Consider the following 23856-nt stretch of genomic DNA (forward strand, 5'->3'; position numbering starts at 1 on the left):
CTTTTCAACTCCGCAATCGCCGTGATGCGTAACAGGTAGCAGCGGGCGCGTTCACCGTGACTAGCCCCGATAGGAGGTGAACGAAAAGGGGAACGATCGGCCATAACGCAGTCTGCGGGGCTTTCCGAACCTCTCTATATTTTCAGCGAACACACGGCAGAGAGACTCCGGCTCGTCTACGCGCCTAAATATAGAATATAGATAGCGAGGCGTGTTCCACTCACCGAGTACGAGCAGCAGTAGAACTTGTTGCGGGAGCCGAGCCACCATTGTGGGCTCCTCCTCTGGCGCATTTATGAATTGAAATCGGCCGATCCCGCCGTGCACCGGTTCTACTCTCACGATCACAGCCGCCCCTTGCAACAACATTCATTTAACGTTCCTACCCAGCTTCCGCTCTTGCTCCACGCTCGATCCACGCTCGATTGCTCACTATCACCGTACAACAGACACATACAGACGCGCGTTTTTCCCCCCCGCTGTGTGTCCGCACAGTTCCTCGCGTTGTATAGAGACGCGCGGGATTCAGCCGCGTTCTTCTCTCCGCAACTCCAATGTCTGGCAATTTTCACTGGGATCCACTCGCGATCTACACGGTTCCGAACGATCCTTGTTGGACCAACGGGGATTTCATCCGATCAAACGTGGCTCTGCAATATCAGTGGCCAGGTATCAGCGTGCAAATTGACGGCTTGATTGGGAGGATTTGCTGGGTGTTAGGCCTCCGCGAATCTCTCGATTCTCGACGCGGTTTGTCGCTGTGCAGATCGACCGAGCACCGTTATCTACGCGTGGCAAATATTTCCAGTCGCGCGAAGCGAACGACACCGTGACTGAAATTCGGGGGGAGGGGGGAAAGAATCGAGGGGTTGAGGATGATTTAGCTGCGGGGCAAAAGTTGACAGACCGGCGGTCTAGCCTCGCGATAAAAGCGCATAAACAAACGCGGCCGGGATGGGTCGGAGAGGGAGGAAACGAGGGGAATGTTTTATGGGACGGTCGAGGAGTATCGAGGTGTACCAGCTGCCGTGACTGGCAATGGAACATTTCTCACGGACACGCGTCCAGCCACGCAGCAAAGTATTAAAGTATTCGGGGTAAATTGAAAACCGATAAGCTTGTTCCAGAGTAAAAATCGGCGTTATCTCTTCGGTTCGAGTGATTCTCACGCGAGAGTACGTCGCTGCCTTTTCGCCGATAGCATTATTTTCGATGGAACTTTTCACCGGGTATACGCGATTGATTCCGCGGTAAACTAAATATTTCGCTGCTTCCTCGTTCTCGTCCTGTTTGCCAGCGATAAAATTTGCTCGTTCTACGCCGAGTCGAGGATTTTTTTTTCACAGTCGGATAGACGGAACGTTTTACAAAATAATTCGGCCGATTTTCGCAACTAAAGCCGGAAACGCACGCTCGTTTTTCGCGCGACGAATCTATCGACGCGTTCGCTTTACCGGAATTTTTCGGCGGATTCGCGACTCCCCGGCTCTTCCACACTTTGTTCCGCGTAAACTGTTTACCCTCGTCGTTAATTTCCTCTCTGGCGAAATAAAAGCGCTCGTTTAACTCCGTCACGCGAAACAGGGAGAGAGGTAGTAACAACACGAGTAAAAATCGCCACGTAGCTTTTCCCTGCGCTCCGTCAGTATAAACTTTTCATTCGCTTGTTTTTCCCCTTGCCAGACTGAATATGCATGACCACGTGAACAGCCACTTGGCAAAAACGAGTGGCCTGTGGTCCCTGACGTTTTCACCGAGATTGTGCACGTCGGTGAACGTACGTCCCCGCCGATTAGAATCCAACGAGACAATTTCAGCTCGCGCGGCTAAGTTTTTCCGGTTAATTGAAATTGGGAGATGAATTTCACCGCTTCGCCGTTCGCGCCTTCCTGCGATCTTCCCTTTAAAACCGGGCGAAACGAGAGTAGAATTTTTCTCCACGGAGAAAAGTCGTGGGTCCAAGCGCGACGAAGCCCCCTTTAAATTATCTTATCAAAGCCGTGCCCCGAACTACGGCGATCTCTCGAGGCCGCTTGGCCGGCTGCCGAGATTTTTCGTGGATATTTTTGTCGCGGCCGTGCATCGGTCTCTGCTCCGACCGTACCGTCGAGCAATATCTAACGAGGAGGCCTAACACCCTCTCCTACATCCACCGAAAACCGTCAAAATCACCTCCGATCAACCCTCGTCGATCGACTAATTCGATATTCGAACTGACACCCGGCAACATTCACTGTGTAACACCAAATTAATCGTTCGCACGACCGAGGATTAAATCGTTCCAGCTGAGAGGAAAATCTCCTTCCTCTCTTTTCCCGAATTACACGGAAAATTCACAAGGGAGGTGTTGTAGACGTGCACACACTCACAGACACACACACACACACACACACACACACACGTGGCGAAAAATCGCGCGGCCCGGTCGTCGAAGGGGAGGAGGAAAAGAGCCACGGCACGAGACACGGCAACGAGACGTCGCACGCGGAGTCTGACCGCCGACTGACTAGCGCGACTCCTCTTCGTCCACCCCCCTGGCCCTACTCCTCCGCGCGAGCACGCGGACTAGACGCGTCGGTACGTGCGACGGCGTTCGCGAGGAACGCGCGAGAGATGCTCGATCCTCCTCCTGCTCTTCGTTACTCTTTCCGCGACTCTTCCTTTACTTCCTCCTCGCATGCTCCTTCGCGCTACCGTGGTTTCACCCTTCCCCACCGATGCTCGCCGCGCCTCTCTTTTCCGGCGCGTCGCGTGTTTCGTGGAAATTTGCGGTGACCAGCGTGTCCTGTAATTGCATTCGCCCGATAATTGTCGCGTAATTGTCGTCGCGGTGGAACCGCTTCTTATTTTCCCTCGGACACTCGGCCGGATAGCGGCATAATCTCGTTTGTGTTTCCGCTGCGGACAGCAGTTGCGCGTCTCTCCCCGGGGGCTGCCGACCGTCCACACCTTTTCCGGTGTTTGCACGGCCACGATTAACGAACGTTGCAAAAATCGCGCATTATCGCAGAGCGGAGGTTGCACTGGCCGAGGTGTGGAAGTAAGATCGTTCGCCGTGGGATGGAACTGGAATAAAAGGTTCTGCGAGGCGGGAGATAACGGGAGAGTGTGTTTGTAGGGCTGGGGAAATTGATAGAGCGGCTGTCGAGATACCGTTCGAATCTACCGTTAGATGATAAGGAATAACGTTGAATTAATTCCGTATGATCGCTGACGAGGCACGAGGCAGATAGAATTTTCGATTAGAGAAACCATTATTTAGGGGATACGGACCTCTCCTGTCTGAAATTTTTCTGCTATTTTTCGAATACGTGAACATTTCTACGTTTCAAAAATTGGAGAAGAAAGCTGAAAGTTCTGTTTACGTCCTCCGAAAAAGTTGAAGCTTTTCATTTACTAATTATCTATGAAAGAAATTCTCAAAGTTCGCCTACTTTTCGCCGCCTCAGAGCGTCAGAGCGGTGTACTCCCTTAAAGAAAGCCGAAAAGATACGCAGCCTCTCGCACATGCACGTCGGTAGGAAGGCTGATCCGAATAAACAATGTTCGTAAAGTGTAATCGAGATTTGGCAAACATTCGTGCAGCGGAAGCGACGACGATTGCAACGTCTTGTGTAAGGAAACGTTAACGAGAGGCGACACGGTTATTTGCTGATGACACAGGCGGCGGCGCCTCCTCCTTCGGGACGTTTCCAGCTTACTCTACCGAAAAAGACTGTCGCCTGTCGTCTTTCTTAGGCGGTCACGCGATTCATTCGGTACGCCCGCGAGCCCTCGGTTGAACGATCAAAGGAAAAGCCTCGGCGGTGGAGGGCCATAAAGTAATTAAACTTGCTACGTTATGGCATTGATTAAACGCACGGTGCATAACACGGCGTAGAGTTTCATCGCGAACCAATACGTTTCTGCTAACCCGCGAACAATCGAACGAGCGTTCCCTCTATTTTGTCGGCGGAGCTTAGCAGAATGCGTCGATGGTATTTTGACGATGGTATGGCCGAGCGAACGGTATGCCTGTTTCGATGCTGATTATTAATGGGACGGCTTTACGAGGTCGACGGGCTTCCGTTGCACGTATCGTTTTTGGTAAAAATGTTTGACAAAAGGAACGGGACGTAAGGTAAAGGAATATTCTTTATAAAATTCATCGTTTCTGTTGAATAATTTCTAGCAGCACCCTGTAGAAATGATCAAGCGAGAACAAAAATGTTTGCGCGTTCTTTTACGCAAAGACACTAAGACTTCCAGCAGATGCGTCTGGATAAGCGGACCCCAGCCTTCCCTTTTTGGGTGCCCAGAGGCAGTTCGATGGAGCATTTGAAAGAGTAAAGACGCTAAAGAATATTAGCAGTTGCAAGGACTCTGTTATTTCAATAACCCATTTCCAATAGTTTCTCGTGTCAACGAATTCAGCCACGCGAATTCCTTCGGCAAGTTTCCACTTTACTCGAGCTCGTTGCCCCGTTAATTCGAAGACTGGACCGGTAATTGAGGCGAAAAGGAAAGAACAGAGTCGGAATAACGAAATAAAGCGAGAGGGCAAGCCGAGGCAGAGGAAAGTCAGTGGTCGAGCGGGAAAAGGGCACGGCGCAACCGGCTGATCGAGCACCCGTCACTGGCAGACGTCTAACCGACGTTTTCCAATCCGCGCGGCTATTCACCGATCGACAAAAGCCTCGCTGGCTCTTTTGCAAATTGCAAATTGCGCGGTCTCTGGAACGAGGCGCTCCCCGTATTTGTGTGTTTCACGACTGGAAAACGCATCGTTGATGCGCCTCGCGATACTTTTCCCTCTCGATCTTCTTTCCCCGAGACTAAACCTATTACAAACCAAGCCCCACTTTGATCTTCCGCGAATACACTCGACGCGCTCGTGCACCCTCGCCGCCCCCTTGCGAATTAACGTCCACCGCCGGTGCTACGAGCTGCTCCTGACTAGATTTTCACCGGCAACCGTCGGTGAAATCAGCTGGGAGTTGCTTAATGCGGGTTGTGTGGTCCAAGTACAGGCAGAACCTACAGAGAGACTGCGAGAAGTTAGATTCGCTTTGCGCGCGACTGAGGGACTTGAGCAACGGTTTTTGCCGATTGTGAGCAAGACTTTATCGATTCTGCGGGGCTACTCCGTGGTTTTTCCAGCTTTTGATACATAAATACCGTGAAAGGGAGAGCCTCGAACGAGCGCGAATTCACCTTCCGAGTCGGAATTATCCGTTCTTCGATTACGCTTAGCTGGCAAGTAGTTCTTGCCTGGCTATGGTCAGACATCGCGCCGGATTGAGAATCGCCTACCGATCTCTCTTACCTCTGTTGAACTTCTCCTCCAGCGTGAAGATAAAGAGAGATCGTGAACGCGTTGGGAAGAAGCCACGCTCGGTGCGTACACAGGGTGGACAAGTAGAGGAAATAGAATTGCAAATGATTGAAACCGATCGTGGAAGGATCGGCCGTTTAAATAACAAACTTGCTCGATTCCTATTGGAAAGTACCGGGCAAGTTTGCATCGATATTCATGAGAGAACAATATCCACCGTTTCTCGATATTGCCCTCCGACTGCCTGTTTGTCTTCCAAATAACTTCTTCCACCCAGGTATTTCTTTCTTCGTTAAATATTTGTAACAAACGTCGTCGATATTAGTCGGAAAATTCGTCGAAACTCCGTGATTGTACACTTTATCTCGCCGGGGGAGAAAGAACGGAGAGGAAAGAGAGAAGGAGAGAGTGAAGCCGATCGAAGAGGAAGAAAAAAAACTGTGTAATTTCCCGAGGAGATGGAGGAACAACACTACCGTCGGTGGCTTTCTTCCATTCCCTGGATTTTTCGCCCGTTAACCTTACGCCGGACGGTGGAGAACTACGGGGAAACTCCTTGGAGACGCATTGCCAGGAGATTCTTGTCTCTGCGGTGGGAACTCCGAGCTAAGGTTTGATGTCCGTTGTCGCTTTCTCCGCGTTTCCTCCTTTTTCTCTCCGTCCAATCGTCGAATTGCATCGTCGTCGAACCGCAACGAGAGAGAGAGGAGGACTCCTCGTCGGTTTTTGCGGTCAGCCAATTAGACGTATTCAAAGAGATGACGGTAAGGAAAATTTAATTGTCTGGTCGAGAGAGAGAGGAGTTGAATTGTTCGTCGATGGATCCTTTTGCGGTCTTCGATGCGGATGGCACTTTTCACAACACTGTGACCCGCTTCCTTTCCCTCCCTGCTTTGCTTCTTTTCTTTCGCCTTACAACTAGACTCGCGAAGCCTGGGTAATTGAACGTAGGCAGGGTGGAATATCGTCTCTCTCTCTCTCTCTCTCTGTTTTTTTCTTTTTTGTTTCATACCGCCGGGCTAGAAAGTCCTGTTACTCTTATCAAGACCACCTAAGTAGTTGCTTATTAACGTAATGCAACGACGGGAAAATGAAATGGCCGGTTGTTACGACGGTAATGAACACCGTAATTGGCTTCCCTTTGGTTAGATCACCGAGGTTCGCGGTGCAACGTTACCGCGGAAGTTTATTTGTTCGTGGGAACAAAGAGTGCCGCTCGAACCTTCGGTTCATTATCGCCACCTTAACGGGGACAACTTTATTTTCCCGTCTGACGGTCGGAACGACGACAAAGCAACGCTTTAATGCTCGTAATCGTTCGGGAAATTAAGCTTTGACTTTACCTCTTCTTCTTCTTCGTCGTCGTCGTCGTCGTCGTCGTAGACGAGGCGCGATCTAGGTATGGTCGAGATTTACTTCCAACGAGCTTCCTCGTTCTCCCGTCGATGACGCCACATTGCAAGTGAGAAAATTCTACCGTGCTTCAGTTTCAATAATTCCAATATTTCCATCGCTCCAGATCATTTCTAGGCAATTATTACGATTTACGCGACAAGAACTGATCTCTAATCTTCACCACTGGTACACATTATATCCTCAATTCGAACTGTGTGTGCCGTGGCATACCCACGGGACCTTGGCCTTCCCTTTGTAATGATTTTGGCCGTCTTGAATAGCACGGGTGGCTAGCAATTTGCACAAGGGACAACATCCGAAGTGCAAATTGCAAGCACGTTTATGACACGCAAGTCAGTAAAGTCGTTTTTGAGAGTCGATTTATTTTTATCCTGCAATTGTATTTCTTCGAGTTTCTTCGTCCTCAACGACTAATTGCACGTGCCATAAACATGAATTTCCAAAGGGTCATTGAGACCGGGCCCAGTGCCGTCGACCAGGTCGGACCGCAGGATCCAAGCCTGGCGGAAATTCCATCACGTTGCCAAATTTCCTACATAGCATCTTCCAACCTCTCCTGCCCGGAATCGCAAGTCGGTGGATCTATCAGCTGATTGGCAAAAAATACTTACCAATCAGGTGACGAGACCGGCTCACGAATTTCCCTCGACTCGGAAATTCGTGAGAGAGTCAGTTCACCACCAGACATCAAAGAGAAACATCGTAATCTCTAGTTCAACGCACATCATCCACACTGCTTCATTAAATAGTATACTACGAATTATTTCCTTCACGATTAAACTTCATTACCTTCATTACCCCTAATATCCTTATAACCTCAAACGGTCGTAAGGACATACGCGAGCAGCAGACTCAGAAACACTGTGTCACCTGCAAAGTAACCGTCGCAAAAAATAATACCACCGATGTATTTCTTATATTTTATTAAATAACGCGTCACCGAGCCGCGGCCACTTTACAGCCATCTCCCGGCCCGCGGCTCCGGTGTTAGATACAAAAGACTGAGTGTTACTCGAAAACGTGGACGACAAACTAATCGTACCAAGTGTAGTAATGTTATAATTTACACGCGATCTCTAAACGCGACTCGAGCTGTCCCTGTCTTCCGCTCGCCTCTCTTTAACGTAACCAGCCTGCGCCTCGAGTCCGCCCTCTTCTCGATCCTTAAGATAACAACCACCTCTAACGCGAATCGGTGCAAGGTCCTGTCGCGTCGTCCGCGCACACACACGATCTACCCCCGTGGCCGTCGGGCAGACACAGTTGTTCCTCGTTACACCTTCCGTTCTCGAACTGACAGACGTTGGTCACTGTCACGAACACAGACGTTACGATAATTCACGGGTCAATCGAATAATGGATACGATACGGGGAGAGAGAGAGAGAGAGAGAGGATCTTGGTGGGAAATTGTCACGATATTCCGAGAATGGTTTTATGCAATTTTAAGACGAGGTGATCAATTTCACCGGGAACAGGGGATATGGTGACGTAAAACTTGATTTACCTCTTGGGCATGACTCGGGAACGGCTACTATTCCGTATAATTTACCGCTTCCTCCCGGTGGAACCGATATGGCCGGCTTCCTGTCCCCGCTACTCTTCATGGCGACTTCGATTTTGTGCCTGTGCCGGTAAATAATGGACGATTTTAAATATCTTCGTATTTTACGCGCTAGACTTAACTGGATCGTTTACGGTGTTGTTCTCCGTTGTAACAGTATTGCGACATGGTTACTTACGTCTTCCAGTCGGTCCAGTAATAATGCTGATGCGAGATCGCGAGACCGAACGGATAGGAGAGCTCGTTGGCGACCACGTTAATCTGCTTGCTATCGATCTCCATGCAGCCTGCGAACGATTATCAAAAAGGGACAGGGTGAACGAGGTGGAGGGGAATTGGAGATTATCGAGTTAACGAACGATCATCGCCGGCACGTCTATCGGTGGGGAAAATTTCACGGGGAGATTTGTATTTACTTATCGTGAACGTTCCGGCGTCCGCCCAGCATAGCTCATCCGTCGCCCAATCGATACTTAATGAATTCGGTAACATCACATAATCCCCTTGAAGGAAAATTGCACGCTCGGTGCCGTCCTCGTTGGCCCACTCCAATTTAGGCGAAACACGGTGCCAATCGGACCAGAATATCTTCCTGAAAGCGACGAATTTCTCCCTACAGTTCGATATTTCTCTCTTAATTTATCTAGATTTATTTGTTACTTTTATTCGTCGTTATTCAACGAAGAAAATGCAGAGGGTACTTAGAGTTCGTGCTCCAAGTGTTAATTCATCGACGGACTTCCACGGAAGAGTGGTGTTCGTTTTTAAGTAGCCGGCAGATAAATGGCGAGTGGAGAGAACGATACTCACCCGCGATACGGGTGCACGGCTATCCCTCTAGGATTGATCAGGCCGTCGGAAACTAGCACCTTTCGTTTCTTCGTCTCAAGATTGGCCACCTCGACGGTCACTTTTCCCGAGTCAGTCCAGAAAATATTTCTCGAGACCCAATCGACCGCCAGTCCCTCGGGGCTGCTAACTTTCGGCATGAACGTCTCGGCCATCGATCCGTTGTAATTTAATTCGATTATTCGATTATCTGGAAAATAAATCTCGTCTAGACGGATACTTGAACCTCCTCTCTCTCTCTCTCGCTCTTGCTGATATTGTAGGAATGCTGGATCAGAAGAACGATTGTACCGAGTGTGTGGACTGGATTTGGGTCCGAGCGATAGAGGTGTGAATGGTAAGTGTTTGGAACGGGAGCGCGAGAGTATCGGGTGAACGAAGAGTGAAAGAACTAGAGGAAGAGAGAATGAGCGAACGAAAGGGTAAAGCAGGGTGAACGAAACGGGCTTGAGGCATTGAGAGTCAAAATATGATAGAGCTAGAGTCGTTGACAGAGAGCATCCGTAGAGTGTCGAGTAGAGCCAAGTGTCAGTAAATTTTGAATAAATTTTCGCGAGAAAATTCCAGTTGGTCCGCTTGATTCCTATAAACGAACAGGATCGATTATTACCGGTGATATCGCTCGAGTACGCTTTCCCGTTCATACAGTCGATGTCGATAGCGATTGCCATCTGCGTGTACGATATGTAGATCGGGCTTCCTTCGTTCTTGGGCGTCTCTACGAACGGTATCCTCAAAGTGGCCATTCCTTGGTTCACCAGTAGAAAGTCAGAGTCGTGTTTCGGTCTTGGTTTGCAATTAGCTCCGTCTCCGATGAAACCTTCGTTGCATACGCAAGCGAATTGATTGTCGCCAGCTGTCACGCAGGTTGCGAACTGAGAGCAGAGGCTCGAGTCCAGTCTGCAGGAGGACTGGGGCAGGCACGTCATACCGTCGCCGTAAAAGCCCTGAAAATAGCCAGGATTTTATGGGAAACATTAGGAAGGGTTGTTGTTCGTGATCAGATTTCGTATCGCTCGATGTGGTCTTGCGGGAGAATTCGTTGTTACACATCGTTCAAAATAAGAGTAACCTCGTTTCGCGCATGCCACGCGCCTAACCGCCTACGTTTCTCTCCGTCTTACGCTCTCTGTCTATGCGCAGGACCGAGAGCGAGGTTACTCTTATTTTGAACTGTCTGATCATTTATAGCCTCTCACTACTTCCTAGCGTCCGATTTTTATCCCCAAATTTATTCCACTTAATTATACGTCCACATTGTAGAACATATTTTCGTTACGATAACTAAACATATTTACCACACTAGCAATAGCACTTTTATAGAACATATTTTCGTTCCAATTTACGATATTTTACTTCTGTTTCAAAAAATTGCCGAAATAAAAGGTTACTACGCGGGCAATAGCAAGTCTGATCACCAACCGTCTATTACTACTGCTTGGTCCTAAAGCAAACCCAAAGTAGACCGACCACAGACCGTTATCTAAATGCAACTAGCACCGCGTCTGACCACAGACCATCCATTACTACTGTCTCTACTCCAACCAAACCTGCTTATCTAATAAATAACCTTCGTCCACTTTGAAATACCTCATTAAAATCCTACTTGTCTACCCGCTCGCTGTCATTTACCACTGCTTCTAGGCAACCTGAATCTGCACAAGTAGATCAATCAATAACGTTCTCTATCTCTCTCTCCACCCCTCCTTACGTATCCGATGAAATTTCTATCAGTCCCTGTGACTGTTATCCAATCATTGCACCGTCTATTTAGAAAGCCATAATTCGACCCTGGCGAATTTGCGGATTCAATAAACATACCGGCTGGCATACGCAGGCGAAATTCGCGGAGGTCTGATTGTAGCCGCAGATCGCGTTTCTGCCGCAATTATGTAGCACGTTGCAGCCGATGTGGTCCTCGACGCAATACCGGGTCCCGTCACCGTTGTATCCCTCTATGCAGACGCACTTGTAGCCACCGTTGCCAGCGGACACGCACTGCGCGTTCACGTGACACTGGGAAGGATTCGTGGAGCAATCGGAGACCACGCAATGCCCGTCGACCATGCTGAATCCAGGGTTACACGTGCACTCGTACCGCGTGCTCGCCGAGTTGTACCAGCAGTATTCGTTCTCCAGGCAATCAGATTTGCCGCGACACTCGTCTGTATCAGAATTGGAAGCGATGGTTGAAGGGAGGACATTTTCGCTGATGAATCGTAATTCGTTTCAATGTCAATTTCCGCGACTAAGCTCGAATTGATTTCTACGCCTCGTGCGATTATCACGAGTGCTCAAGCGACGTTCCTTTTCTTTCGTGCTCGAAATTCGAGTGCGTAATTCTTTTTTTTTTTCATTTTCAAGATAGAGCGCGATAAGAGAGATGTAGAAACAAAAAGTAGGAAAGATGATATATGACCGATAGGACTGCAAGTGGTTCCATCTCCTTCGTAGCCAGGATTGCAGACACACTTGGCCAGTGATTCTTCTTGCTGACAGGACGCGTTAGGGTCGCATATGTCCACATCCAAGCAGGACACCTCTGTGTCAAAATAACACTTTTCATACGAAACTCTTCTGTTCTTGTATTTTCTCGCGCATGAATTATGAGTAGAAGAATAGAGAAGACGGGGGGCAAGATGCAAACGAACGTACCTGTTTTCCTGCACTCCATACCGTCACCCTCGTAGCCCGGGTTGCAGCGGCACTCGTAGTGAGTCGTGCTCGTCACGTAGATACACTGGGCGTAGGGATGACACCTGTTCACCACGTTGCACGATACTGGACACAAGCGTGCGCAATTATGATAATGCCGGTGTAATTGCGAATTGATCGTATCGATCGCGTTTCGCTGTGCTCGCGCCAAGTATTTTCTAACGGGCAGAGCTACCGTAATTCCGTTTGTTTGTCCCGTCAGAAGTTGAAAATGTACGAATGTTTGATTTTCATCCTTGCCAATTCGAAAATGATATATTGTACGAATATTTATCAACGACCAATTGATTTTGTCAATTTAGTCGACGGGTAAATACGATCGATCGACGGAGAGACAAAGATACCATGTGATAAGTATGCGCGTGAAGCGTGCAGCTAGTGCGAGAAAAAAAATTGTTAATGGCCAGAGGAAATTAGCGGAAGCAAAGCGTGGTATCGTACAGTGAACTCCTGATGGACCCATTGTTTCGTGGTTGTATCCGGGCTGTGGCACGCAAATCTCCTCCGAATGGTCGTAATCGTATCCCCAGGGACATATGCAGTAGTCTTCGTAGCATTCCGGGACTGGGCGTGCCGATACTAGAACGCACGATGCAAACCGTTCGTCGCTGCCGGTTAGTGATCGTCGCAAATCACGTCAGATAATTATAATCGCTTCGTAACTTGGTGCTATCGCGATTGCCATTCGGAATTACGCTTCTACGTGCGATTAGTCGTCAAGCACTGTTCTCGCCTATGCGCGTCAATCCCTTGAGAAGCGTTCGATTCGCGCAAACGAATTCTACTTAAGCCTCTCGATTGTTCAGGCGCAATCTTCGACGCTGGAAGATTCAGCTTGATATTTCATTCTCAAAAGATCGAGCAGTATTTCGAATGCCTCAAACCTCTAATGTCTATCGGAATCTTTCACGTGCAAGTTAACTTCCTCGCGTTCTTAACCCTTGTGCGCACTTGCACCTTAGTTCGATAAGAAATTTAGGAACGATAAATTCTGGGATTTGAAATATTTCTCAAATTTGAAAACGCCGAAAGTGAAGATTTTTCCAGTAAATGTGCCGCTGCGAAAGGGTTAAAGCCACGAACGTGAAACCAGGCCGGTTTCGAACCGGGACTCGTCGGAACGTTTCCCTGTTTTCGTACTTACAGTCACGGTCGTCGTCGACGGCCCTGTGCTTCTCTTCCTGGAGTACGCATTCGTTATTCCGATATTCCCAGCCTCTCGGACACCAGCACACCTCCTCTGCGCACTGTGGTCTCGGCGGTACGTCCGTTGTGGTTTCATCCCCGTCCGAATAGCACGTGTAACCGTCACCTGGAAACAGTGGTGATCATTGGAACGGAAGTTGATCGCGAGATTCGCTTGGAAATCGCGTTCTCCTGTGCGCAGAGCCGCAAGGAAATTGGCCGATTTCGTGCGGATCGAACGGTAACACGATCCTGTTACTATTCCATTACAATTTTGCTTTAGAACGATCGCTATAGTTGACCAATTCAATACTTGCCGTGGTTGCCTCTCTGTCAGACAGCGTCAGTTTACGTAGGAACATTTTATTCAACTGATTTTAACTCGACGAGAACAGAATTTTTCGATTTATTTACCAACGAAGCCTGGGATGCAAATGCACACATGCGTCTGCGTCTCCGGGTCGAGGTTGCAGATGCCGTACTGCGAGCAGTTATCCTCCACGTCGCAGGAACCTGCAGCAGTTTTCTAAATAATCCCAACCGAACAATTCCACGATACTCGCAGTGTGAAAAAATCGATTATCTGACCTCGTACCAAGGGGTAGCAACCCTCCTCGGTATCTTGGTATCCTAGAATGCAGACGCAAGTAGGTTCGCCTTCGGCCATCACGCATTCCTCGTAATCGCCGCACCTTGTTTCCTCGCACGAGACAGATCCTACATTTTCCACGGAAGATTTCTCAGTTACTGGCTACTCGTAAAATAGAGAGACTCTCTTCTAGAGAGCATCGCGGAGATATTGATTTTCCAGGCAGACCGAGTGGCTCGTGCAAGTTATCGGAGTATGGTAACAGCCGTTGTCTTTTGGTAAAGGAGAAACTTACTCTGGCAATTTCTGCCGTCGCCGGTGAATCCTGGCCTGCACTGACAGGTGTGGCTGCCCTCCTGGTTGATGCACTGCGCGTCGGGAGAGCACAGGTGATTCCCGGCGGTGCATTCGTTCACGTCCACGCACATCTTGCTTCCGTCCTCCTCGTACAGGTATTGGAACCTGGCGAGTTCAAGTCGATCGTTTAAGCACAATCGCTCGGAAACACTCTCCCAAGTCGAAGTTAGACCTCTTACCCTGGATCACAGACACACTTGAAGCTGTCTCCGTCGACGACGCAAGAACTGTGATCGGGACACGTGTCTCTCCCCTGAATGCAAGGATCTTCCTCTTCCAAAGGCGCTACTTTCGTGTTCACCGCCAAACGAATGATTCCTTCGGTGGCGTCGTACGTGCTGACACCCCTGAAGAACTTCAATCTACTGGTGTCGTCTTTGGGCTCGACGGTCAGATAGGGGCATTCGTTATAGAAGAACGTCTGGTCCTGAGTGAAGTTGATCTCCCTTTCTTCACCTGCCTCCTTTATCTTGCACGTTCGCTCGCTCTGCGCACGGATCGCTCCAGCTTGAGCTCTGGTATAGAGCTCGTCGTAGGCGCCGTAGTCGACCATCACGTCCCACGGCAACCTGGGCAACGTGCCTTTGATCTCAGCCTGCATCTTTAGCTGGCCGAAGACGTCCAGTCCGAGGTAATTACTTCGTATCGTCACTTTGTCGCCGGTAGACGGGAATGTCAACTCGGCAGTGTGGTTGAACATGCCCCCTGCAAACGAGATTGTTTGTCTAGGCTAACTGGTGCCAGATAGAACTTCCATCTTAACTCTGCGCCGCTGTCAGAGAGGGAAATAGCCAGAGGAGACGGGACGGAGTTAGCGTTATGGGATGGGTGAGCGGTTAATCCTGCCTGTGGCAGCACAGGATTGCTACGTTTAATCAATTTTTGCTACACTTTTCTACATTCGTGAAACTATCACATTTACACATTCTCTTTTCATTCCGATCTCTCCGTTTATTCACCATTTATCGAAGGTTTACCGTGGTGCATATACCTGTGAGCTGATATCCATTCTTCGTTCCACCGACCGACTTGGCGAATAACCAACCGATCACTCCGCCTAGATTTCCAAGGAGCAGGAAACTGGCGCCGATTTCTTCGGGTACTCTAGACACAGCCGTGTACGTTCTTCCGTCCTCAGTTTGTACGTAGCATTGGAGATCTCTCGTGGCGAACTCGACGTTGTTGATGTTCCCGGAAACGCGGCCGAAAACGCGCAATGGAACATCTGCGAATTTTTCAAAATCTTATCTCACCGACAATTGGAGGTGTCGAGCGTCTAAGGATCACTCGAAGGCGTAGCAGATGAAACGGATCGACTTGTGGCGCTGTCCAAAAGGAAGAGACTACCTAGAAGTGCGCGAAACTCCCGGAAGACTGGCTTTTACGTGGCGTAGCCACATCAAAGGGGAAATATAATTGGACAGTTGGTGAAGTTTACGACTACGTAATGTCACGGAGGCACGACTCTTACCGTTCGGCTGGCAAGATTTCCCGTTTCCGAAGTATCCTTGCTTGCAGTGGCAACAGAAGCCAACTTCGTAGTCGACGCACGTCGCCCTGCTGTGGCAACTCGTTGCTCCTGTTCTGCAGTTGGCTACTTGGTTCGTTGCGCTGCTATCTGATCGACAAAGGAATACGAAAGTAGTTGGCGAAACGAATTCGGCGAGACTAGATAGAAAGAAAAGAATCGAGGCAAAAAGCTTCGAGTATTACTCCGACGTGGAAAATTCACCTTCTATGGTGTCGGGAACTTGTATATTCTCCTCGTCGGAGATCGGTCCAATTTGAAACACCCAGTGTCCAGGTCTGTTGACGTTCGACCACCTAAAAGAAGAAAAAAGAGACGAGAAAATTGCGAATTCCAGCGATAGCCGAAGATTAATCGTACGCGAAGCGGTTGCTTCTGGACTCACTTGTCGACGTTCTGAATCTGATCCGTCCCTGATCCCCTCAGAGTGTACATTCTTCCCAGGGCCATTAATCCTGCCTGTGCCTTCGCGTCTGGTAGACCACTGGGGTGAGATTCACCTTGAATCCATTGCACGCCGTTTTCCGGGTACAGCAGTTCTAAGTAGGAGTGCGTACCGTTCGAAGAGATTGCTACCTGATACGTGTTCATCTGGGGGAAATCGAATTGCGTTAGAAAGGTCGCGACGTCGATCAATCTAATCTCCTCTGTCCATCTCTGCTCCTTTGTACGAAGAAAAATTTCTCTCCGTGGTACTGAGAGTCAGCTTGTTTGTTCAATTTTTGCCCACTCATCCGAGAACACTCTGCATGTCCTTACAACTGCGTAACTCACTTCGGACTCACCTTGTCGCTTTTTCCGTTGTAGTAGCCGACGTCCACCCATGTGGCGAGGAAGATGTGAGTCGGCACGAAGTCTGCAGCGTCGGTGAAGGCGCTGCGGACCATTCTTCCGGCTCTTCCAAGGACCTCCGACGCGTCCGTTTCCACGTAATACACCCTACCGGAGCCTCTGGTGTCCACATGCGTGTACAGCGGCGCGATGATGGGATCGTCGAGTGGAAACGCGATGTTCACGAACCTTTGCATAGCTCTGCTAAACGAGAGGACGCCATTTCCGTTCACCTGCAACAGGGTAAGCTTTTCTCAGCTTCTTCTTCCGTGCGCGAAATAGGAAAAATTAAAGGTAGCATTATTCTAGTAGAAACTAGATCTTACAGACTTTCCAGATAGACTTTCATTAACCGTTCGATGTAATCCGGCGATGAAATTGCCGCGACCCAGGCTTTATCTAAATTCTACACCCTAACCGAGCTCTAGACCGTAGGACGGGAGATCCTTGGAAATTTTACGAGCTTCTGCGATTCAGCCTTTGGCGAGGAATTTGCATATCTAGATTCTCTTTCGGCTCGAGAGAAACTGGAAGCGTAGTTCGTGCTGCCTCGAGAACAGTTCGATAATCTTTGAATGGAATTTACGTGGACGTTTCGCGGAATCTACGATATAGGTACCGTACGTTCCTACGTTTCTCTGTAAGAATTGAATATTGTCATCACCGCGATAAGAGCCGGAGAGAGGAACGATTACAGGGAACTAGAGTGCCGATAAGAGACGGTGTTTAAGTGCACGTGGAAGGGCGGGTCAACAGGTAAATCGGCAGCACGTGCCGCGAAATCCGTCGATGACGCAACCAGAGAGTCTGGTATGCACAGGAGGAGTCATTCACCCGGTTGTGTGCGCGTCGTTTAACGAGGCAGAGGCAATAGAAAGGGCCCGGGTTCGAGGCTGGGACGGCTCGGTTGGCTTCTGCGAGCGCAGACGTCGTTTCGTCAATTGGCTAAACTGAAAGGCGCGCGCGTTGCTCCATATTCGTGTCGGGAGCAGCTGTCCCGCCGCCGTCGCTCGAGGGGAGGGAACGGGTCTCGTCGTTTCACGGGGACCAAATTAAAACTTGAACGAAACACTATTTTTGCTTTGCCGCGAAAGTCGCCTCTGCACGCGGCCTACTTCTCCCGCGTATTTTTGGGTCGCCGGGGTTTCGAAATGAGGTCTCATGTTCTTTGTGTGTTATGGCTGGAATAAAGAAAGAGAAGCGGAGAGATGTTTGAATTTTCGGAGCCTTCTTTGCTGAATTTGAACCGTTCCCGCTGTGACAACGAGAGCGTTGCAAATGGCGGTTGGCTACCTAGCAGCTCATTTGGCGGCGCATTACCTTTATGGAGTAGTGACACCAATACGTCAAATAAGACACGTCGAAAACGAAGATGTACGACAGTTGGACGAGAAGGAAGGCGGAAGCGACAGTTCGCGGACGAGAACGGCTAACCGGGGAAGTTTAACGCGACAACCGAATTCCGGCCTGGTTTCCAGTCGCTCTCACGTTCCGGTTTCACCAACTTCCAGCTGATTGTTCGCCGCTCGGTATTGTTTTCACGTGATGCTAATACCGCGGGCGCCGCGCCGCGTCGAATTTAACACCCGAGCGACGCGTGTCGTTCAATTAGCGCCCCGGTCACGGGAATTGACACGAATTGAATCCGACCAGGCGATGATCCTCTTTGCATATAACACTGCCTGTACGATGTTGGATACGTCTCTATAGGTGTCTAGCGTTCTATATATAATGTTATGACATGGAGAAAGATAGGATTCGCGCTACTGTTTAAAAGCAGATACCGTAATCAATGATTCCTAGGAGAAACAAAATACAGAAGATAGCCGGGCTATCGTCTCTCACATTTTGCACAACAATTTTTCTCCTCTGTCGCGTCGTTTCTTATTTCCAATTTAATTTCATCGGTCGAACGTTCTTCGAGCACTGGGTCGCGATCGATCGTCTAATCTTTTCTTCACCTGGCCCCACGTTGCGACCAATTCGTTCGACGCGAGAATCTAACCGAAAAGGGAAAAAGAGGAAGGTAAAATAAGAGGGGAAAAAAAGGAGAGAGAGAGAGAGAGAGAGAATCCCTCGCTCGTGTCCTCGTAATTATTCCGATCGAACGGCCAGCTTTTCTCTCCTTTTAATCCTGACCCTCGCGATCGATAGCAATCGAGCGGCGAATTAGCCGTTTCCGATTAGACGATTTTCCATGCGATAATTACGAGGGCGCCGGCAAACTGGGATCGCCGATAATCGATTCGAGCCGTGGCCAGTTCCAGAGTGGTCATCGATCGCGTCTTCTCCAATTCTCTCTCTCTCTCTCTCTCTCTCTGACTGACCGTGTTGGAACGTTTTGACAGTGGCGCGTTTCGAGAGGAGCAGTCGGACTCGCGCTATCTCCGTCGGGGCTATCGCTCGGGTCGTAGGTCACAGCTGAGCCGATGACACACACGCACACACGTAATCCACGGTAATCGTGAACGCGAGGGAAAACGGTGAAAATAGATAGGGACTTGTTCGAACTAATACGTGGAATCCATCTTGCCTCGCCGATTCTCTTCCTGATGTCACTCTGATTATCTCGCGTCGTTTAATAAAAACAGTAGGGGACACTGGAATCGAGTGGAATAATACGAATCGAGCGGCGTAATCGCGCCTTTGTTAAACCGTGAATTTACGCGATTATATAATAGGAACAATAACGATCACTTTATCGCGCTTGGTAAAAGGGTGCGCAGAAGACAATGTTGCGGAAAAGTCGACGAGATGAAAGTAACGGAATGACGGTAATTAATGGAAGACGAGGACAGAAACGTGCGGTATTTGAAGTTAATCGAGCGAAGCAACCGGCTCTTTCCCGAGCCGCCGAAGAAATTAGACGCGAATGGAGATTGCGGGAAACAGCAACTTGGTGCTGGTTTAAACTCGAAAACTCGATCGTTCGGCGGAACACTCGCGGGTCTGATCGTATCCGTGTAATTGTCATCCGAGCTGCGACGAAAACGAACGATCCCCTTTCGTCCGCGGAGACGAAAGCGAAGACTTTCGAAGCTGTCAGCACGCGCTAACGCAATCGTGTAATCGGCCGCAATCATTTTGATGACTGCGAATCGTCGACGATAAGCGGCGAAATAGAGATATCTGTGTCAATCAATTTCGCGAGCAAAACGGACCCCGGGTTTTGCATGCGAAAACACTCGTCTCTCCGTTCAATTTCTCCGCGTGGAAATTCCGAGAACCATCAGATTTCCATCGCGTGTCGTCGCGTTCAGAAACGCGCGTAGGCCGTCAGACGTTCGTCGCGCGAACCTCTTAACTGGCCGCACCTCGTTTTTTCCCCCGGCATCCGATTGAATCTATCAAGCCGACGGAACGTTCTTTCTTCGGGAACCGGAGCACGAAGCGCGTTTGGCACCGTTACGAGGGGAGTATTTAGGGGCGAAGAGATGAACGAGCGTCTTCTCTTGAATTTGCCAGACAGAGATCGTGTTTCCAGCCGTTTCGAGACGAGAACGTTCGTCATCGGTGGTAATTTAATTAACCGAGAATTTTTGATGCAAGGCTAATTGACGTTCGAGACGCTCGGCGACGTCATCGCCGCGGCACGATCTCGAGGAATCGCGAGCGGAATTTCACAACCGGGAGGCTCCTCCTCCTGCAAATCGCCGGTTGACTAATGTGGGAAAGCGTCAAGGCTAATTGGCACCGTTTACACCGTAAATCGTCGGGTCGCATTAACGTCCATCTCGATGCAAATCCAACTGGCCGGCTTCCGATACCATTCGTTTCAGCGAGATCGTATCGTTCGCGGACGAACACGCGGAACAACCAACAGGTATCCGTCCCTCTTCCTCTGTCTCTGTCTCTCTTTCTCGTCCGCTCCCTCCGGCTCGATATCCGCGAACGACGCGCAATACGCGCGCGAGGCTAATTGCCCCGACGCGTTCTCCACGCTTTCCGCCCGATGAATCAAACGCGTCAAATCCCGCTTACCTACCCGTATTTATCTATTTAATTAGTCGACATATCGTACGGGTACATTGTTGCTGCTGGTTTGTTGTTCCGCATGGAGATTTTCACAGCGGCCGCTCGTACAACCTTGCGTAATACAGGCAGCTAATTAAATATTTATCTGATGCTCGACGGGGCTTAATTAACCGTGGTGCCGCGCGAAAAACCAGCTGAAACGGATAGCGGGGTATCAGGACGGTACGCCTCGATTTCATTTATCGAGACCGCATCTTGATGAATGAAGACGCTCGAATACACGGATGCGCCCGGCCGTTATCTCTCTCTCCGATCTCCGTTTCTCTCCGCTCGTTAACCAGTCTCCTCTCCCGCGATTGTCCCTCGTGAATCCGCGCCTCCCTTCCGGAGTTTTCCAGCCGTTTTAACGCGAGTCGATAGGGCGTATCGCGCGGTGACCGCGCCGAAACGCAGGCCGCGATGAATGGAGCTGCTATACTACGAGCCTCAATCACCACAGTGCACGTGCTCGACGTAGTAAACGCGGTAAAGTGTACGTTGATGACGCGATCCAGTATGCGCCGCGATCTTCAATTCTACGGGCTTCTCTTCCGACAGCCGCGGTATCGGCAACAAAGTACTTTTTTCATTTTGTCCTGTTCACACGCAGAGTGTCCCAATTTTTCCCGATCAGACGTTGCATGAACGTAGGTCGAAACCTTGCTGAATCGTGTACCGTGCGAGCTGAAACTAGTTCATCTATCCTTGATCTATCTTTCCAAAGTTTCTATCGCCGCCGTACCGCACAATACGGTATCTACGCAACGTCGAACGTATCGACGAAGGACATCGCGTTATTGAGAAGCGGTTCTCGTCGTCACGAGTCACGGGACACGGTAGTCATATCTCGCCTCGATCGCGTGCATTTTCCTACGTGCTGTTTTTCACGCAGCGATGAAAACATCACCGGCTGGACCCGCCGCGCAGATGAGATCATGCACCTTGGCTCGCCCGGATCAATTAGAACGAAGATTCCTCCGGATAGCCGTGTGCAATCAACGTTCATTCACGCTGCGTGCACGCAGTGACATCATCGTAGGACTGATTCCTTCTAATCTCGCAATTGTTTGCCTTCCCATGACTCAATACCTTTCCCGCGGCTAATCTCTCATTTGCCCTTTTTCCCTTGAAAATTCAACCAGATAAATCGCCGAAATCTTATCTGACTCTCCTCCAGGAAGCTAACTAATATTTCATTCGAAAGTTGCCTTTCCTATAATTCCTCGCTGTTTAACAAGTTTCCGCGTATTCCACGGTACATGTTATCTCGAACGAGAGTTCGGTTGACGATCGAAGGGGCGAGTTCCACTGGTCCGCGTGACAAGAGTGACGCGCAACGGGCACGAGAAGCAGCTCGTGCGACGACCCAAGCGCAATTAAGCGATTGCGCGCCGGCTGCGGCCGTTTGACCGTCATCGCGGACAATGAATTCGTGTCACGCCAGAAGATGACGACAGATTAGACCAGCAGCCGAATTAAGGGGATGACCGAATGTTCCTGGCTTTTCCTAGTACCGCGCGCGGATTAATATTTAACGAAACGAATTACGCCGTTTCGCCAACATCTTTTCATTTCCCTCGCGCCTAATTGAAATAAATTCTCTCTTCCCTTCTTCTTTTTACCACTCGTTTCCTCTCGGCAACACACTCTCGTCCACAGCTTCCTAATTTAAAACGTAAAATAAACGATTTTCCTGTCCCCCGCAAAGAGTAAACAGCGGCACGCGCTTCCTCTGTTTACACAGTTTCGCGCGCTGCAAGGGTTATCCAGGAGGTTTGTACGGTTTCCAGCGTCGCGTTTCCCCGTGTATTTTTGTCAGCGCCGAAATTAAACGGGGCCGGATGCTAGTGGCCACCGTTTGTCCGATGGAGAACCGTGACCGCCGCCCCCCGACGCGGATAAAAATAACGATTTTTCCGCCGAATCGCGCGGCTTTCTCGGCTTTAAAATAGACACACTCTTCCAGCCTGATACGTACAGCAGAAAATACTCCGCACACCGACTGATCCACCACTTCAACTACTCACAAACTACTAAAAAAGAAAAAAATTCTCTCGAGCTTCCAATTAACATCTGAAAAATCCTGCCGTTGAAAATTAGACGAAATCTGCGCTCGGTCCAACGAAGTGTTGAAACGATTGTAAAATGTCGAGGGTAACTCTACTCACGAATATGGACTTGAAGATCTTGTCGTAGAATGCGATGGGCGTCTGCAGGTTCACCTCCGCGGAGACGAGCAACCCGCTGGTGTCCGTTTGAAGGATCGAGGAACCGGAGGTCGCGTAAGGATATAGATCGTTCTTGGTTAGGGCCGCGGCGAAGGGCGCGATCACGGCCAGCAGCAGGGCCGGCCACGAGACGCTTAGAAGACGCGCGCGACGAGTCATTCTCTCTCGGACTGCCTTCACGCTACTGTCGATCGACACGGCCACCACGGCCAGTCTCGTTCTCTCTCGTCCGCCCCCTAATCGCCTTTGCTCGCTCGTTCCTCTCGTACTCGCTCTTCTTTCGAACGCATGAAACGCCGTCTCTCTGCTCTCTCCCGGTGCCGCCGATAATTTCGTGCCACGGCCTCCCCTCCCGCCGGTTTACTCCGCCGCGAGCATCACGGCTCCGCTCTTTTCCCGCGAGCGCGCACGCTTCTTGTGCCGTCGCGATTTTCGCTGAATTTACCTTCTGCTTCATTTTCTTAGGTTTTCATTCGGTTCGGTAGGAGTTTTCTTTATCGCAGACGTTAGGTTCGAAAGGAAGTTCGTGAAGATAGCTGAACCCCTCGAGAAGTTGCGTTAATTGAACGTTCGTTGATAAGCGAAAGAGCGTTCTGCATGAAAATTACGTTTAATACGAATTCCGGGAAAGCTCGTTCCGGGTATCAACGAACAGTTCGCTTCCTGTTTACAGTAGTCGATTACCGTTTCCTCTGCGATCGAGTAAAGACTCGGCAGTTTCCATTCTACGTTTGCCTCCGTTGCACGTTTTAACGAAATAATTGAGAGGGGGATTCACATTTATGAAACTTATCCACGACGGTGCACCGTTGTAGCAAAGGTTACACCGCGTCTATTTTTATTCTACTCCCGGTTATCTGTTATCTGTTGCGCGTAACGCAAACGAGTTGCCGTCGCGATTCATTCAATTGCATCTTCGGTACACGTTCTCCGACTCCAAGGTCTGCGGATTACGCGATCTCCAGATGCGCTTTTAAAGATTTAATTGCGGTAATAATCGTCGTTTATCGGGAACTTGGCTGATGGACTTGAAGGTTACTCCAATCCGTGCCCACATCGAGCGATCATAGAAAGATTCAACCGTTGATTGTCCAATCTGAGCCCCCTAATCTCGTGCCTCCTTTGATGAGAATTTATTTCTCTCGTCCAATCTCGCTCCTCCGCGAAACGATTCTCCGCGAATTAACCAATTCGCCGTGGAAGAATCGTAAAAGTACTGCCAAGTTCCTGGTAAAAATTCCCCTTTGAACACGCGGAGCGTGTCAAAC

General features: G+C 49.6%; 2 protein-coding genes across 2 annotated transcripts in view; both read right to left on the reverse strand.

Moving 5' to 3' along the window:
• LOC108575455 (neuropilin and tolloid-like protein 2) overlaps positions 1-369 on the reverse strand; it is a gene marked incomplete at its 3' end in the record, with an annotated part of 79431 nt that extends 79062 nt beyond the window's left edge. The window contains exon 1 of the mRNA XM_017938254.1: positions 225-369. Within this exon, the coding sequence (XP_017793743.1) occupies positions 225-369 (145 nt within the window). The remainder of the gene's footprint in view (positions 1-224) is intronic.
• A 7327-nt stretch (positions 370-7696) lies between these two features.
• Positions 7697-22838, reverse strand: LOC108575462 (nidogen-2). Its single transcript, XM_017938260.1, has 20 exons — positions 22529-22838; positions 16301-16579; positions 15901-16106; positions 15720-15811; positions 15459-15605; positions 14979-15212; positions 14167-14692; positions 13926-14092; positions 13630-13758; positions 13456-13554; positions 13001-13168; positions 11797-11922; positions 11561-11683; positions 10963-11306; positions 9752-10088; positions 9103-9331; positions 8709-8884; positions 8471-8579; positions 8236-8354; positions 7697-8040 (listed from the first exon to the last, which is right to left on the reverse strand). Exons 1-20 carry the CDS (start codon positions 22745-22747, stop codon positions 7913-7915), a joined length of 3957 nt encoding a protein of 1318 aa, XP_017793749.1. The 5' UTR covers positions 22748-22838; the 3' UTR covers positions 7697-7912.
• Between the last annotated feature and the right edge of the window lie 1018 nt (positions 22839-23856).

This window comes from Habropoda laboriosa, unplaced genomic scaffold, assembly GCF_001263275.1.
Source record: "Habropoda laboriosa isolate 0110345459 unplaced genomic scaffold, ASM126327v1 scaffold301, whole genome shotgun sequence".
In the NCBI taxonomy this organism is placed as follows: domain Eukaryota; kingdom Metazoa; phylum Arthropoda; class Insecta; order Hymenoptera; family Apidae; genus Habropoda; species Habropoda laboriosa.

Coding starts and splice junctions, on each gene's coding strand:
- LOC108575462 (XM_017938260.1), bottom strand. CDS start 22,747: ATGACTCGTCGCGCGCGTCTTCTAAGCGTCTCGTGGCCGGCCCTGCTG. Junction 13,555..13,629: donor TTGCTACCCCTTGGTACGAG/GTCAGATAATCG, acceptor AAACTGCTGCAG/GTTCCTGCGACGTGGAGGAT. Junction 11,923..13,000: donor CGTCGACGACGACCGTGACT/GTAAGTACGAAA, acceptor GCTTGTGTCCAG/TATCGTGCAACGTGGTGAAC.